At 33.0% G+C, this 18,253-nt stretch overlaps 1 protein-coding gene across 2 annotated transcripts; it reads right to left on the minus strand.

Moving 5' to 3' along the window:
* Positions 1 to 628: 628 nt before the first annotated feature.
* LOC121120569 (transcription factor MafA) lies at positions 629 to 8,484 on the minus strand. 2 transcript variants are annotated; one of them, XM_040715446.2, is made up of 5 exons: positions 7,691 to 8,484; positions 2,668 to 2,836; positions 2,569 to 2,593; positions 1,338 to 1,649; positions 629 to 1,282 (listed from the first exon to the last, which is right to left on the minus strand). In XM_040715446.2, the coding sequence occupies exons 2-5, from the start codon at positions 2,804 to 2,806 to the stop codon at positions 1,123 to 1,125; spliced, it is 636 nt and encodes a 211-aa protein (XP_040571380.1). In that variant the 5' UTR covers positions 2,807 to 2,836; positions 7,691 to 8,484; the 3' UTR covers positions 629 to 1,122. The 2 variants fall into 2 exon arrangements, with proteins under 2 accessions (XP_040571380.1, XP_040571386.1); XM_040715452.2 differs by lacking the exon at positions 7,691 to 8,484 and adding an exon at positions 4,882 to 6,416.
* Positions 8,485 to 18,253: the final 9,769 nt, after the last annotated feature.

Consider the following 18,253-nt stretch of genomic DNA (forward strand, 5'->3'; position numbering starts at 1 on the left):
GAAGGAGGAGGCATTAACATCCAAATGTTATATACTTCTATAAATATTTTGTTAAGCCATAAAATGAAGTTTCTTAATATTTTTTGATAAATCTATCCAGTTTACTTAATAAATATGCAATTTGTATTGTGTCAACTTTAGTGGAGTCTATAAATTAGAGAACGAAAAAATATATATTTGCACTGCCATTTATTATTTGGACGATTTTTTTTTTCTTTTTTTACTTTCTGAACACAGATGAGTTCATTTTTGTTAGTAACTGTGAGATCATAGAATTACTTTATGAAAACATGGTTTCTGTCCAGTTTGTCTCCCCCAAGATTAGAAAAATTACAATCAAAATTATGCTTCCCTAGAAAATCACATAGCTCTACAAAACTCAAAACGTTAGATGAGGTTTAGTGATACCAATCAAGTGGACTCAGTTTTTTCGAATTTCAAAATACGTCATTTAAATCGAGTTGACACAGCACTTATATCATACACAATGCCTCCAATATGACTTTGTGTATTTTGGTTTACTATAGCATATATCATCATTGAAAACAAGATTCAAATTCATTAGAGACATGGACTACATAATATTATTTCTTTCTTTTTTTTTAAACAAAAAAAAGCAAATTCATAATTCGAGTTTACTACATTAACTAAATATTGTTTGTATTTTTATTAAAATAAAAATCATACTGAATTCAAAAATAATGATACACGATAGTAGAATTAATTATATGAATAATTACATATATGTAAATAATAAAGCCTAAGAAGCAGAATAATTAAATAATATGGGAAAAAAACTAATGACAAATAAAATTTATAAAATCAAACTAGGAATATATGAATACGCGTGAAAAAAGAGAGAATGTCATGGAACCACATTTATGTCTATTTTTATATAAAAGTTAACCACTTAGAGCAATTATTTTGTATTGTAGAAGTAGCAGTCGTTACCCCAAACACGAACAAGAATAGAAAAAAACAATTGTACAGATACTTTCAACGCCAAACAACTAATAATTCATTATTATCAAAATAAGGCATTTATCGAGTACATTCATATTATATATGTATGTCAAAATCTGTTACAAGGTGTGAACCCATAGGAAGATGAGTTATGATATACTATCCCGGTCGACTGAACTTGGTAGAGATCCCTAGATGCATCACAATTTCTCTCATTTTATCATTTGAATTTGGAACTTTTTCTAACGCTAGTTTTCGTATGTTTTCTTTAAACTCATGGCCTCCTGGAAGGGGATCCAAGGTTCGTAGGAGTGCATCACTGTAAAAATAAATAAAAAAGATTATGAAATAATTTGTAGAATTTGTATTCTTACCATTTAATTTCATAATTGCATATATCTTGTTTAAACTGTCCAATCTGAGATTTCTTTTCCTCAATTTCCGCATCAATGTCCTGTAGTTTCTTTTCAAGAAATTCCTTCTCTAATAATCTTTTTTTTCGACTACTATCCGCATAGCCACGGTTTTTAAGAGTCCGTCTTTCATATTTTATTTCCCTTTGTCTTTCTTTTGAGACACCTTTGAGGAGTCTATTTAATTGTTTGGTTTTGATTGTAATGAGTTGTTCGTCAGTTATTCCTATTTCCGGAATGGGACGCGGCGTTCGACTTCCTTCACCAAGAAGGCTGAAAGAAGTAAAAAAATATATATTAATATATTTGCAACTCTGAATCATAATAATATATATATCCATTCATACTATATTTTAATCAACTAACTCCATAATTACCCCAATGCAGCTATTTTAATTTTTTAAATATTCATGTTGTCTGACTAATCATAAATCATATGTATTTATATATATGATATCGGCTACCGGTTGAAGTTGTAGATAAATGCTATTTTTTATATGATTTAGCAATTTCTAATATTTTACAAAATAATATTAATATTATTTGAAAAAACAAAAAAATGCAAGTCTTAACATTGAGATGAAGAACGCAATTTATTACCATTATATGTATCTATCTACATAATATTAAATATTTCATTTAATTTCACTTCTGTTTTATTTAAAGCATCAAAAGTTTCTATATATTTTGACCACTAAAAATTCACTAAATTAATAAATACAGTGTTGTTTTTTTTACGCATAGTCTAACTCAGGAGTTATGAACAAAGAAACAGAAGAGAAAGAGGCGCCACGTCATACTCTAGGGAGATGATATGTATATAATTTATAAAGGATCTTATAGCTGCAATACATATATACTGCTTCTAGTATCATAAAGTAAATAAATTAAAATAATTTTATCGACATCATTTTTTATTTCTATCTTTTTCTCATTTTGATGGACAATCTCTTCAGTATATCTCTTTCAGTACCTATCTATGTAGTAGGAATATGTATGTCTAGGTTACAAAAATAATTTTCGGATAAATGTTATAATTTGTCAAATATTTAATGATAAATTGATTAATAGAGGTATTGAAAATCTCAGAGCCAAATATAGGCACATATATTGATAATTATTATCACATAGTAGCCTCATTTCCTTTACGGATGCAATGGAATATTATGATGTGTTTTAAAAGAAATCTTACCCATTTGTACCAGAAGAAATAAAATCTGCAATAAATAAATAGGAATGTAACAAATGAATTATAAAATTCAAGTATATATATATATAATTATAATAGTACCTTTGGAAGAGCAAAGACTACTTGTTTCACTACTATTGCTAATATCGTTGTACCCATTATTGCTACTCCGGAATGGCGGATGAGGAGCAATTGGAGGAAAGTGATATTTGTCAATCAGACTAAAATAATTATTCATCATCTTCTTAAAGGGATCGCTTCTTCAGTCTCACTAAAAAAAAAAATATATTTTAATGATGCATAATTACAATGAGGTATAGAGTGGTATTCGGTAGTGGGGATTTTGGTTTGGAAATCCTACACTGGTCTAGGATTTCTATAGCTTGTGTTACAACAAATTATTCGGTTCCTTAAAGAACTTGGTCTGGACCGGTCACATAGAAAAATACATTTAGATCGATCCCGAAGGAAAATAAAGTCTGGATCAGTCCCACACAAAAAATCAGTTTCATTAAAAATTAAGCCATAAGTATTTAATCTCTTGCCGATTTTTACAGTATGCCCAATGACAAAGAAAAGAACAGTATCTAACTTCAACAGTATGTTTATTTTAAAAGTGAGATACATTATAAGAACAAAAAAAAAATGTTTGAAGAAGAAAAGGGCTGAGTATAACCCTAAGAACACCATCCCCTCCAATACACATGCAGATGGAAACTTTATGTTTTGGGGGTGTCTATCGGCTAAAAGAAAGGGACAACATCATTGCATCGAAGGAAAGATGTACGTTGGAAATTTTCTTACAGAAAATCTTGAGCGACAACCTTCCCTCAGGATAGGTCACTGAAAATGGGTCTTTCAGTACGACAGTGATCCAAAAAATACTGTAATGGATACAAAGGAGTGGTTGACGAAATACATTAAGAGTGTGGAGTGGCCTATCCAGTCTCCGGACCTCCATCCCATAGAAAATGTTTAACAGTGGACACACTTACAAAATCAGCAAGGGATTTAAATACTTAATTCTTCCACTGTATATGCATACAAAATTCGAATGAAGGCCATCAAATTTAATAAAATATGTATATTGTACACATATTTTATGCATATAAGCACATTTATAATTAAAAACAATGATGATTGTATAATTATTAAAACACTTCAGCAGGATTTTTATAAACTATTCCGATCAAAAAGAAACCGATATTTTCAGAGTTCGATTCTCATTTTTTATTTTATTTATTATTATTATTTGGGGGAAAACATAATCACAACGTATGTTCACAATATGAGTCATTTTGCAATTTTATTTGTTTTTGACGGATAAAAAGGTTAGTCGTCTTATGGTCTTGTCCACAATTTTCCAAACGGAAAGAATAAATCAATTTTGTGGAAAGTTCTTTAAAAACTTTTGAAAGATTGTTTACTCTTCTAAAGTAGCAATTTTTGACAAAATGCTAAATTTTTAAAGAATATTCACGTGAATTTATTTTGTTCTTTCTACTTTTTTTCAATAGAGAAAATCGCGGAGCACACCAAATGACCCCTGTAAAGGCGAGTTACCACATCTATCGTGCGTGTACACGTCTAAGTGTATATATATAAATGATATCGGAGAATAGTTGCTCTCACAAAAATATCATATTTAGAGAGATACATATATATACACTTAGACGTGTGCTTGCATAGATGTGGTAACCCACCTTAACATTTTTATCTGTTAAAAAAAAACGACTAACAATACAACCTTTAGGTGTCAAGTGTACCGACATAATAAAAAATATATTTTAAAATCGAATTAGAAATTAGAAAAAAACGGTTTCTTTCTGATAAGACCTCGTATGTATACATATTTTAGTTAATTATTTGAATACGTGTCCTTTGATTATCCTCTTCTTTATGTCATGTAATTTGATAACTATGTGTGTAGCTATGAAAACAACGTTACAGCTCAACGATCTCTAACACACCATTACATATGCAAGTATATGCAAGAAAGCCGAATTTTTTTTTTCTTATAAAAAAGGCAATTTAAAAAAACGAATATGTATATTTTTAAATTAAATTTTCATTTTGGGATTTTTCGTAGAATAAATATGTATAATATATGTAAGGTCATCTGTCAGTCTTTAAATAAACTGATTGATTTTAATTAACCAGACATGATAAAAATAACAGGTGCATTGGACATCCCTCACTTAAAACAAGCTTTTCCAAACTGTGGGGCTCTCCCAATAAGGGAAAATGAGGAGCGCAGAGGACCCAATTCTATTTGAAGGGGAGGTTATTCTAAGCAAAAATGTTGTAGATACGTACACAAATAGCTATCGTATTGGAAATTGTAAAAGCTCCAATCATGTCACACAAAAATAAACATGTGTCGTCTTGTATCTTGTATGATAACACTTCTTCACTTCCTTTCTTTCCTTTTTACATCCCAAAAATTCAAAACCACTTTAGTTCACTTCCGACTTACTTATTTATATATAAGTAAACATGTACAGACAAGTATATATAACTATTAACATACTGCAACGAACACATGAAAAACTATTGCAGAACGAGCTCTAAATATAGATGCAGGCTTCAAATTGGTTGTGTGATGTATTCGACGTACTCGAATACAGTGATTCGATTACAACTACTTATGTATATATAAACGTTGGTAAAATATACGTAGCTTTAGTGAGTGAGTGAGGTTGAAAGCGTGAAAAACAGGAATAATTGCATTGGCATTTTCATAATAAGACGAATAGTATATAGGTATTACAGTATACAAATGTATCATCATCATCTTATGACGTTCCATTAATGCATTTAAAGAAGAAAGAAAGGAATGGCCACAGCGGACTGCACTTGGTACTGCAATGCAATAATAAATTGCACTGTGAAATATCAAAAACTTCTTTCTTCCTAACTTGGTTATGCACATATATTTACTAATACATATACAATACAGCAGCGTCCGTTATAAGTATACATATAAATAGTATGTAAGTGCAATAAACTCGCGTATAGTGCACCAAAAATGCATTGGCACAATAACTGTTATTATGTATGATTAAATATCAAAATACCACTAGGGTATGATTCTACAGAGTACATACTTATCTAAAGCCTATCAAGTTATTCATTGTTTATTCAAAGTTAATACATATTTAAACCTGAAATTGGGCTCCAGATAATATCTAGGGCTGCCCTACAAAAATGCTGATCCTATTACTTTGGAAAAAAAAATTTGTTTAATGGTGCTCCTCATTTCTTTCTGTATCTCTGATTAATGTGCTCTGGGATAAAAGAAAAAAAAGTTTGAGAAACACTAATTTATTCACATTTTTTTAATTAATAGTTATTTTGTATTAATATGGAAAGAGAAATCCTTCGGAGAGACCGCAAATTGCACTAAAATGTCCCTGGTCGTAATTAAAGAAACAAAATATCATTGGAAAAACCATTATATACGAGCCAAATGATGTCTCATAAATCAAATGACTAGGTACCCTGGACATCTCAAACCTTTATCATCAGAAATTTGCGTATAAAGGCCAAAGATGATCGAAAAATGTAAAATAAATGTTGAGTCGTTTTAAAAAAGATAAAATAATTAGAAATATCACAATCTCTGTATTTTTGCTCAGATTACTTTGTGTAGTTGAAGTACAATGTTCAATACTACATATATAGTTCAAGAGACTTGGAATAATCACGCATGTAGCTTAGTTTGTTTGATGGAGTAAAAAATTATGTTCACTCTTTATTACAACCAATCATTCCTTATATATCTCCTCATGCGGGAATAAAATCTATGTGTGATTATTTCAGATTTCTAGAATTCCATTAATGTTGCGTACTATTCAGGTAACAAACTGTGGAAATATATATGTGATATGTATATACTACATATATCTCACCCACATTGCAATAAAATAAAAACTTGATTAACTCATTATTCTTTATTGGTACTATTCGATAAAGTTTTACCTGTTAAGATGTAAATGAATGCATACGTACATTTCACGTTGAGGAGTGAGAAATAGGAGCACTGACAAACCCACAAAAAAAATACTTAGCAAATTGTGAGATCCAACACCAAACTTTAAGAAAATATATATGTATATATACAACGTACATACATATATAATATAATGAAACGCCATTTAAGACGAGATTTTTAACTTTTAAAAAGTATGGGACGAGATTCAACGTAAATATTGCATAACAGGTGTTTACGATATAAACAAGAAGGAACAAATTACATACATACATATATAGAAAGAGAATCCTTATATTGATAAGTACATAAGTAATTAGTGAGTCATAGAAGTAAATACCTAAATGAACGCACAATTAAGGACCTTAGACAACCTTACATATATAGATATAGTATCATATTGTAAATTGCACATAATTTACGAGTGAAACTTTTCAAAGCTTTGAAATGCTGAACCTACTGAGATTGAAACTTTTAATCGTTTTCCTGTTCTATCACAAAAATATGTAACACAATCATTAATATCAGAACTACCTCTCCTGGATCTCCAAAAATCAATTCTTTCTCAATCGTGTAAATAACAAACAAAAGAGGCAAAGTGCAATCAACCTGGCATTTATGCACTTATTATTATTATAATTTAACAAAGGCCTTGAAATATTATTTGCATCAAAACTGCATTCGCTTATTTTCTCTAGAAACCTGCATTTAAAAAAGAAAGAGAATTTGTGCACAGGCAGAGGCCTTAAAACAGGAAAGATAATTAACTAATACTTGGTAAAGAAACAGCTACCCTCCAAAGTATGGATACTTCGGATGGGGTAACATTAAACCCTATTTTACTTTGGAAAGACTCAACTATTATTGTTCTTAGTTTGCAAGTATTTTATGTGTGCGAAGGGGGATCTAGCCCTTGGAATATACATATTTTGATCTCTTGCATCGCAATAAAAACATTTTTATAGCTTTTTTAAGCCAATAACTGCAAAGTCGTAGTTTCCCCGCTATAAAACATTTTTATGTTTCCATGCGATTGTTTAAAATATACAATACCTTAAAATAAAACAAATTTAACCCTTTTTTTAAATATATGAATGTTATGTATAAAATCTATGTAGTTAGTCAGACGAGTACCTGTTTATTCCAAAGGAAGGAGTCACGGAGCTATGAAGTAGTAGCTGTTGTAGTACACATTGCAATCCCTTTTTTTTTTTTAAATAAGTGATTCAAGTTCCAAAAATGAACAGCATGGACTTCCTTAGATACAATACGGACACATCTTCTCCTTCCTCACTCAATCTTTCTAACTCTACTGCAGCAGAAATTGACTCTGTTAATGCATTCTCGCATACCGTCACTCAAGAAGAAGAATAATGCATTTCTTCCCCCCCGCTAATTCTTTCTCTTTCTATTTTTTCCCTTCGCTCTTCTTTTTATTTTTCCATGTTGCACTCGAACTTTTCCTCAGCTTCTCTTCTTCTTATCATGCACCAAGCACAACTAGCATAGTATTCCCCCCATCTCTCTCTCCAAAGTACTAATTATTATTATTATTTTCCTCAACTCCTCATTTCACAAAATTCAATTCTTTTTTGATCGAAAAACTGCAGTTGAGGGAAAACTCGGATTTTCTTCCTCTCTTTTTGACAATCCTTACAAAAATCCACGTTGTTTGTTTCCTTGCTTGTTGCTTATTTAAGTTCACCTCAAAATAATAAAGTCTGCGTCCTCGACTAGCACTGTCACATTGCACTCCTGAAAACTGACTTTGCGTAGGTTCTTTCGCAAAAAATACATTTATAAAAAAGTATACATGAAAAAAAGTATATACTTTTAAGTACAAAAGGAGGAGAGGGAATAAGCGTGTGTTCTATTCCTTATACTACTACTACTATTTGTTAGACTTACTAGTAGTAGTACCACAATGTAATTCGAGGGAGCACAAACTGTATTTTTATTGCATTGCATTATTTGCGCTCCTCCTTTTTGGCAAATCCCTTATGCCTTTAGGATTGGGGCCAGCTTCTCAAACACTGGCGGCAGAAGTAGCAGGAGAAGTTAGTTAATATCTCCCCAATAAATTCACTTATTTTGTTTCTAAGGGTATATTCATTATTGCATTTCCACATTATTACAGTATATATTTACTTGAAAGAGACGAAGGAAAAAAATATATTATATATATTCAATAGTACTATGAACCCTTCTTGTGACAAAAGATAAATTTGAATAACTTCAAAATATGGTTCCATCCCCTGTTGTTACTACTACTACTACTACATGTTGTTGTTGTTATCTACTGACAATACCTCAATAACACACAAAATGACGCTGTATTTTATTTTCAGCTGTGGATGTTTCTGCTTTGTCCTTCCTAATCAGTATTCTGAACGTCGATTAGATGAAGTAGAATTAGCTTTTTTTAAGTTGTTAACAATTCTTATCAGTTATTGAGCTATATTCAATATTTGGGAAGAATTGCTAACTAGTAGCTGCCAACTGATTTTGGGCCTTATTTTATGTTTCTTTTCCTACCAAAAGTTTGTGTGATACAATAAAGGTAACTACGTGATATATCGTAACTTCTTCCCCAGATTGCTTGTGTATCCTTCCACTCCACAACTAGCCAGGGGGAGGGGGAGGGCTTTCCAAAATCATCGATGACACCATCAGTTCTAGGAGCATCTTGCTTTATTTATATACAATACTCATTTTATATATACCAAATATATGGGCACGGTTAGGATTTTTAAACTGGGGCATTCAAGGGTGTGACTATATAAATTATGTAAAATTATGGACCGACATTCTTGGGATTACTGATAAGACTCCCCCCCCCCTCTAACGGGGTATATGCGTCAATGAATGGATGAACAAAGAACCAACCATAAAGTTAAATAACTCGCTCAAGAGTTGGTTTTGCTTTCAAGTCTGTATGAGTTTTTACAAGTGTCGGTATCAGAATATGTTGGACCCACTCAAATAAATATGAAAAAGCTCATTTATTCCTGTTGTTAGATAGCATTTAAGCACATGTACTATAGGGAATTTTCTTATGTTTTTATAAAGACACTTGTTGAAAATAATTTCGTGTCTCCTAGAGCAATTCAAGGCATATACAAAGCTCTATTATAAATTAGATGGGCAAAAGGGCCAAACACTTATCAGAAATGCCTTCTAGTCTTAAGTTCATCAAATGCAAGTCAGTTTGAGTTTCATGAAAAAAATATGTGACTTTTAAGCTGTCCTTTTTTGAGAGTTACAAAAAATACTAAAGATTTTTTTTACAAATTTGAGAAAGATTGATGGAGATAAGGTATAATCAGAAGTTTATCATTTTTTAAGGACTCAGACTTGATTTGAACTAGGAATTATATCACTTTGAAGCCTGAAGACTTGAACTTAACTCAGATATTGCTGTTATTTGGATTCAGAGTTGTCTTGAAATAGCTGTCATTTGGATACAAAATTGCTTGAGCTCTCACCTCTTCTGTTATTTCTAATATAATTTTAATTATAGGCATTATGGATTTTCCCTGCTCTAACTCGTAGCTATATGAATAGGGTTTAGTATACCAAAAGAAATATCTTCCTTATTAATTTAAGAACTAAACACATATGAATGCCGAAGGAATTAACTGCATCCATATATTCGATAATTTGAATCCTTTAAGCAAAGGATTCTCAATTTTTGTGTCTAATCTAACTCAGTCGCTTTTAAAATAAATAATTGATTGTCTGTAATTTGTTAGTGCTGAAAAACGATTTCAAAAAGCAGTTTTCTAGGTTGTTATAATTTGTATACTCAGAGGTAACTAAATCAAAAATATCATAGGTAGAGATTTTAACTCTTTATTATTTCCCTGGAGTTTTACCGAGTGGTCCATTACAAACTGAACACTTCGAATTTTAAAATTTAACAAGATATAATTTATTAATTAACAATAGAATTTCAACAAAATAAATACAATAAATAGATGTGTGCCTGAGCTCTATTTATCATTAATATAACTGGCCTTAGTGGTAATGATGTCTTCTAGGCGGTGGTGGAAGACCTGGCACCCACTGTGCGATCCTCTGTCACGGCGTCCCAATGCTGGCTGACAGTGGCTTTGAGGCATCGGTGTTTGGAGGAAGGATACTGCAAGCCTTCCCCTCGACATGAACCTAAAAGGTAAAGTTGAGGTGGTTTGCATCAGGACTGTAGGAGGCCAAACGTGTAAAAAAGAGTTCAAAAGAACTCAACAAAACTAATTCAAAAGAGTTTTTCTACGGAAGATATGGTTTTATTTCATTTTTGGTGTCAAAAGTGGCCTCTCCACCCTCACAAGGCTCCTTCCATCCACTTTTTTATAGCTCTCTGGACAGTCTGTTGTGAAACCCCGATATCTCTTATATAGGTCATAATAGATTTAAGGGGATTGGCCTGGGTATTTTCTTTAACTCCTCAGGGTCCAGTTTGGCCTTTTTAACAGAGCCTTTCTTCCTCTACAACCTTTATGACTTGCTGACTGCGTAGACGGTGGTTCTGGAGACGCCCAACTGTTTTTTCATTCATAGATCACACTCAACTGTCATTTTTTCGACTTGTACGTAAGACAGATGGCTCAGGTTTGTTTTTCTTTTGTAAATAATTGTGTTTGCTTAAATATATCGAAGTATGAAATAATTTTAAACACCGTAGTTCCAGGAACAATGGTGGAGTTAGTTTGCAAATTGCAGCAATTGCAATGTTTAAATGTCTTGAATTTTCTCATAAAAGAAGTAATTACAAGGTGGAGAAAAGGACTTTGTTCGATGAGTTTGAGGAAAAGTTCAGAACAAAATTAGAACTTCCAATACTGATAGACAGTAATATGACCAGGACGGTGGATGGGAATGACTCTATATCTGATGAAGATGAACCACAGTGCTCGGTAGGGAATGTTGAGGAGGTATCAGCAAATCTGGAAGTTCTTAATGTAGGGCTAAGGCTGCACAAACACATTCAGATCTACATGATATGCTGTCTGAAAGAAACGAAATTGGTAAAAATGATGTAAACATATTGAACTCTCACAAGAAGAATAGACTGGTTCCTATTCGCCCTAGTAATGACTGGATAATTGTATTTAGAAAAAGGAAAGAGGTGCTCCAAAAGCCTACACCTAGTCCTAGACCCCTGAATAAGAATATTCCAAAAATGATATCAAGTCCTGTGAAAGAGTCGGGAGAGGAGAGATCCAAGGAAAATAGCCCTTTTGAAGATGTAACAGACATAGGAGGAACTTGATATTGATTTATAAACAAATTATGAATATTATATCTCTTAATGTGAATTCTATTGCCAGTTATGAGAGGAGAAGAAAAATATTGAAATATGTGGGGTGTTATATTAATGCTGACATAGTGGCTCTAGTTGACACAAGAGTTAAGTAAAACCCTTATATGTTTCCCATTAATAATAACTATAATATAGGCTTTCCTTTGCTACCCCGAGAGAAAAACATCCATCAGGAGGTGTCATACAAGTTATTGAATACAAGACCGTAGAGCAGGACAAGGGTGGAAATTTTGTAATTTGCAATGTAAAAAAAGAAGGGTACCTTATAAGAACAGTGGAGCTCTATGGTCCAAATGTTGATGACCCCTTTTTTTTCAACGATATCGCCAATAAATATCTATATAATCTGCCCGAACGAATGTCTACCATTATAATGGGTGATTTTAATGCTGTGAATGATTTTATTAAGGACACAATGAATTATGATAAAATGAAAATAATCGCAGTTCTGTCATAAGAAAAAAAAAATTGATTACTACCGGATGTAGAAAAAGTAATGAGACCTTCTAAAAATACAGCTTTGAATAGGTGTTGTTGCTTAAACCTCTAAGTTCCGATTATTTTTGAAGGGCTAAGATTCTAAGACTTTGATTGATGTACATGTTGTAAACAAAAATAATGTATTTGTCGTGAGGGAAGCAAGAAGAGCCATCATAAGCAATTTAATCTGCACCGGGAGGGACACCTCAGACATCATGAAGGCATTGAAAAACGTCAGCAATGTCACAGTCTGTCAAGTCAGAAATCGTTTGGCTAATGGAGACAACCTTAATTCAAGAGTGAAAGACACACCATTGTGAATACTGAAGACATCATAGAGATCTTTCAGTTCAACCCAACAATGAAGATATTAGAGTACGCAAAGAAGAAGATGGTGCATCGATCTACTGTGGGCAAGGCCATCCGAAAGGCTGGAGGAATTTTCCTTAAAATAATTGAGAGGCCACTCCTGTCCCAACATCAAATAGAACTCCCTCTTCAGCAATGTCAACAGATATTGAATGATCAACCGGGAATTTTTTTTCTTTAATGAAAATATCTTTACCGTTGACCCAATCTACAACAAGCAAAATGATCAAGCTTACTTTGGCAAGGCTTAAAACGGCATCAGGACAGTCGCCAAGACCAAATATTCGGCCTCTGTGATGATGTTGGAGTTGTGACATCAGCTGGAGAAAAAAGCCTTGAATTTGGTTTCCTGTTGGAGACTGTTTACCCACGGTCGATTACTTGACTAGTGTTGAAGGAAAATGTGTTCCTATAGATCCCCAAGAACATGAACATGTCCAACACGGGTGCGTACGTATTTCTACAGGACGGGGCTCCATTGCATACTTCTAATATTGTACATGAGTAGATGAAATTCAGGTCCCAGAACATTTGGCCCCCTCGGAGCCCAGATCTGAATTCACTGGATTATTCCATTTGGTGGCAAATTGAGAAGAGCGTCTGCAAAGTTCATCATCCGAATATTGATACCCTGAAGACCTCTGTTAACCAGCACTGGATAATCATGAAAAAAGGACTACGTTGACAATGTATGCAAGGGGTTTTGGAAGCGGTTAGAGGTTGTCATTGAGCCCAATGGTGGCCAGATTTATAATTAATATGTATTGTTATTGCAAAAAATATTATAAAATAAAATTATCTATGTGCAACACCATCTGATCAAATATGAGTATTTTAATGACGTCTTAGAGGCAGGTCTCAATACTTTTTCTACACCTGGTACTTCAGGAATGTGGGACGTTTCATATCCCTTGGAAGCATTACTGCAGCGCACATTTGAAATTAAATAGTATAAACAAGTTATAAAATCGGCAAGACATGACAGATTTTTGGTTACTGATGATTTGAGATGGAATGTTAAGCAATACTCACAACTGCCGAGATTTACTCTGAATTTTATTCAATTTCTTTGACCTTCAGAAAAAAGAGGCCCAATATTAAAAAGGTATGGAAATTGAATGTGAGCCATTTGTTAGAAAACAATGTGAGGTAATAGTTGGAAGTTGTAATAAAACGCTCCGGACAATTGTTAGAATCAAAATGAGTTTTGGAGAAAATGCTCAAAAGATCCAGAGGTTTTCTTAGTAATCATGGCTCAAAGATCCAAGAAAAGAAGAAAAAACACCATGTATATATAGAAAGCCTCATAGAAAAGCAAAAGGCTTTATGAAAATATATATAAAGAAGTTGAGGACTTGGTTGAAGAAGACACTAGAGGAAAGAGAATGGAGAATGTAAAACAAGAGAAGAAAAGTTTGAAGATTCTGTGCAATCAACAAGGTAGGATCACTCCGAACGAAATTGCTGCAACTCTGAAAGATTACTACGAAAACCTTTATAAGTGTACGGATTGTGATGAAGATACTCTGTGCCTGAAATGTAAATAAAATACAACAGATTTTGTTCAAAATATAACTTGTATAAAAAGTAGTGATCGAATCCTAAATGAAGAGGAAAAAAAATTATGGATACCAAAATTAGTACGGAGGAGATTTTGATTTATTTTAAAAATTATAAAAAGAAGAATAAGTCACCGGGAATTTCCGGATTCCCTACAGAGTTGTTCTACATAACCTTTAAGGAATTGCTGGCTCCAATACTAAGCAGGGTATATATTCGTAATGTTTCGAGAATGAACACTTTCCAACTTTTATGGTGGAAGGCTTAATTTTCTTAATAACATAAGGGAGAAAAAATCACATGTACTTACCAAATCTTAGACTGATTACTCTTTTAAGTAGTAGTAATAGAATAATGACTGGAATTCTCACAGCAAAATTATACATCAAGATCAGAGAGGGTTTGTGTCTTGTAGGTCAATCGAAGACGCAGTGAGGAGTGTGCAAGACTTGTTAAAGGAAAAAGAAGCGACTGGGATAGCAATTGACGTTGAACATTTGACTCTGTTTCTCACATTCACATCATCAAGTCATTGAACGCAAGAATTTTCGATACGTTTTTATCCAGTATGTGGGCCATTGATTTCAAGAGCAGAATCTTATATAAGTGGAAGTGCTCACCTAGGAAATTTCAAGATCCAACGTTCTTGTAGACAAGGATACCCTCTGTCTGCTTATAATTGCAGTAGAACAGTTGATTGATACAATATATAATAATGACCGAATATGTAGAATATTGTAAAGGGACATGAAGGTGAAGATGGAGATTTATGCTGACAATATCACTGTCATAGTACCTCGGTAAGGAAGAGACACATGAATTTAGAGCTAATGAAAGTGCTTGAAGGGTTTGGAAGAAAATTTTGGATAAAAAATAAATTCAATGAAGACAAAAGTAATCACTATGGGGAAGGGAACCAAAGAAAAAAAATCCCAATTAAGAAAGACTACCCAAAACACATACAAAACTTTTAGGCATAGAGTTCGGGAGAACTAGTGACCTAAACTTTGAGGAAATGGAGAGTCGAGTAAAACAAATGTCCCTTCACTTTCAAAACTACAGATTGGATCTGCCTGGAACAATACTTACCTGGAATCAAATGATTGCGTCCAAGATTAGTCATTCAATGTATTTTCTTCCATACACTGAAGAAAAAGAAAAAATAATGTACCAATTTAGAAGAAAATTCATCTTCGATGGGCAATACATGGCCCAAAATCATAGACTAGACTTCATGAAAAAAGTTCTTGTGGGGGGGTCTTGGACTAGTGGACACAAAGAAATGCTGGATTATGGGTAATTTCGGATGGTTAAGAAGATTGAATGGGAGTCAAAGTACATGGACAAGTATAATATAATAAAGGTGTAGATATGAAAAGATATATGGTTTCAATCTTCATGACTAGCCTGAATATGAGCATGCCGACCTTATGAAATTATTTAAAATTAAAGGGAAGCTGTTGGAGTGGTATAGGTGCTACAAGTTCGAAATTACTGGAGAATGTTTTAATTGGTATGAAAAGAGCAGAACCTCTAGTTCGAAACTCAAGAATATTGAGGATCTTAGGAGAGCACGGTCAGAGCACCCAAAGAGGATGGAGAGTAGGAGGGGATATACAATTGGAGGAGTTACAAAATGATGATCTTTTTTTCGATAAATGTATACACATTTTAAAAAAATGCGTCGTTGGTTTGTGCTGAAAGACCTATAAATGCATTTTCCATTCACTAAACTAAAAAGCATTTCGAAGGAGTGGATTAAGAACATAATAACTCCACCAACCTCATCTGGTTTGAGGCTTATCGGAAAATTCTATAAGAGATGGGGGATCAACGAATGTGCCAATGTGTTTTTTAAAAAGTATTTAATTCCTTCTGATTTTCTATTACACATGGTGGGTAAATTATAGGCTCATCACAAATTCACTGCCACCAAATAAATGGATAAAATATTTATAGGTTATGTGAGGAGATAGAAGAGGATGATATTCATTTATTCCTGAAGTGCCCAGAAGAAGAATGGAAGAATGAGAATTAGACAATATTATGGAATTGATGATGAAGGGGATATCTACTTGTCGTGGGACTTAATGAGATCTAATGTTATCACACTGAAATTGGTGTCTACAATTTATAGACTAGTATCAATTGACCAGAATCCCAAAGCTAGGGTTGGGAGTTTTATTGACTATGAATTGTATATTTTAAGTGATAAACTAGTTTTAGATATGTAAATACTTTATTTTGGTATTTTAAGGCTAATGTTATTTTAAATATATGTGTGTTGGGTATTTTTAATGTTTGTTTGGTTGTTGATTTTAGAAGATAATTATGCTGTTGTTACTTGTATGTGTTAACAATGAAGATAATAACCAACCCGAACTCTGGGGCCATAAAAAAATCAAACACTCAACCTTCATTAATTATTAAGTATTCAGATTTGAATGCACCACCTGGTATCTACTGCGGAGACTGAAATAATCCATGTAAAATCCAGTGTCCACCACTAACTAAAGTCAAACAAATACAGTTTTATATTGCAAGGTTTGAGTGACTAAACACCCCAGGAAAATACTCACGTTAGGATTTGAAGGGAAGTAACGGATAATTAAATTGACGTTGTAGATATACAAAAATATGTTGTAATTTTCTGCCACATAAAATATTTCACAAATCTGTATTAATAAAGGGAATTTGTCAGTCTGTCCATTCGTTTGATTTGTCGAATGATAACTTATTTATAACAACGAGTCGGCATTAAAAAAGAAAAAGGAAGGGAATTATAAGATTGTCTACGCTCAGCGCCTCTTCTATATTAATATAGCTAAGTATCTCTGTATTTAAGTATTTCTGCACTAAGTACATTCATTTTTGAGCGTACTTTAGGACGGTGGAAATACATCATCTATGAAATAACAATTATATTGAGCATGCGCATCAAATCAAAAGAAAGGTATACATATGTTGAGAGTATTTTAGTCTCTAGAGATAAAATTAAAAAAAAAATCAACAAGCTGATATTATTAATACCTCATTCTTGCGGAAAGGAAATCTAAATATTAAATAACCACGAGTATGAAAAACTGGGAGTAGCATTGATGATTTCTTGAGGAGTTATCTTCCATATTATTACAGCAAAGTTTGTCTGCTAGTCGACAACTAATAACTCAGGGCAATGTCGAGTACTACCGCTAGTATTAAGTAAGAAATGAAAAGGAGGGTACATATACATGGATACCTCAACTGCTTGATTGTTAGACTCGATAAACAATCTCACAACCTTTATTTTTGACACTAATTATTTTTTTCTTATTTCCTGTTTTTTTTTCTTCTTCATTTCATATACCTTCCTTTATACAAAATTAGTTTTATTACTAAATACGAGGCCTAACATAACCTTTTACTAATTTCTATTAGGTAAATTTTGTAAGGTTAAGAGTCTTTTTTTTTACAATGTTCCAATGAGTAATTTTGTAGAAAAAATAATTAACTGTCGATTGCTAGTAACATTGGAGAATGTAGCAAAGAAGCACTTATATGTCTCCACCAGCAAATACCCTGCTTCAGAGGTGATGTTATGCTTGTTATCATCCGACGGGAAGGCCATAAATTCCGTATGGTTCCCTTTAGGATACAGGCTGAAGGGCGATGAGTACGTCAAAATTCTGGACATCAAAGTTCGCCCATGGAATCCAAGGCCTGCAGAAGACGCCACAACAACACCCGCGCACAAGAGCATCCGTCAACAAGGTCTGGATCTCCATGACCGCCGAGTACCATTATTTCTGAGGGGGGATACATTGACTAAAACATGTTCTTACGGTTCAATTAATAATTAACAGTTAATAAACTTGTTACCTAATTCACCCTTGACCCTGCCACGGACTTCAATACTTTGTGGGTTAAAATGGGTAAATAATAACGGTTGATCCGGTAGATGATAGATATTGTTTCAGTATTGAAAT

The sequence above is a fragment of the Lepeophtheirus salmonis genome, chromosome 1 (genome assembly GCF_016086655.4).
Source record: "Lepeophtheirus salmonis chromosome 1, UVic_Lsal_1.4, whole genome shotgun sequence".
NCBI lineage: Eukaryota > Metazoa > Arthropoda > Copepoda > Siphonostomatoida > Caligidae > Lepeophtheirus > Lepeophtheirus salmonis.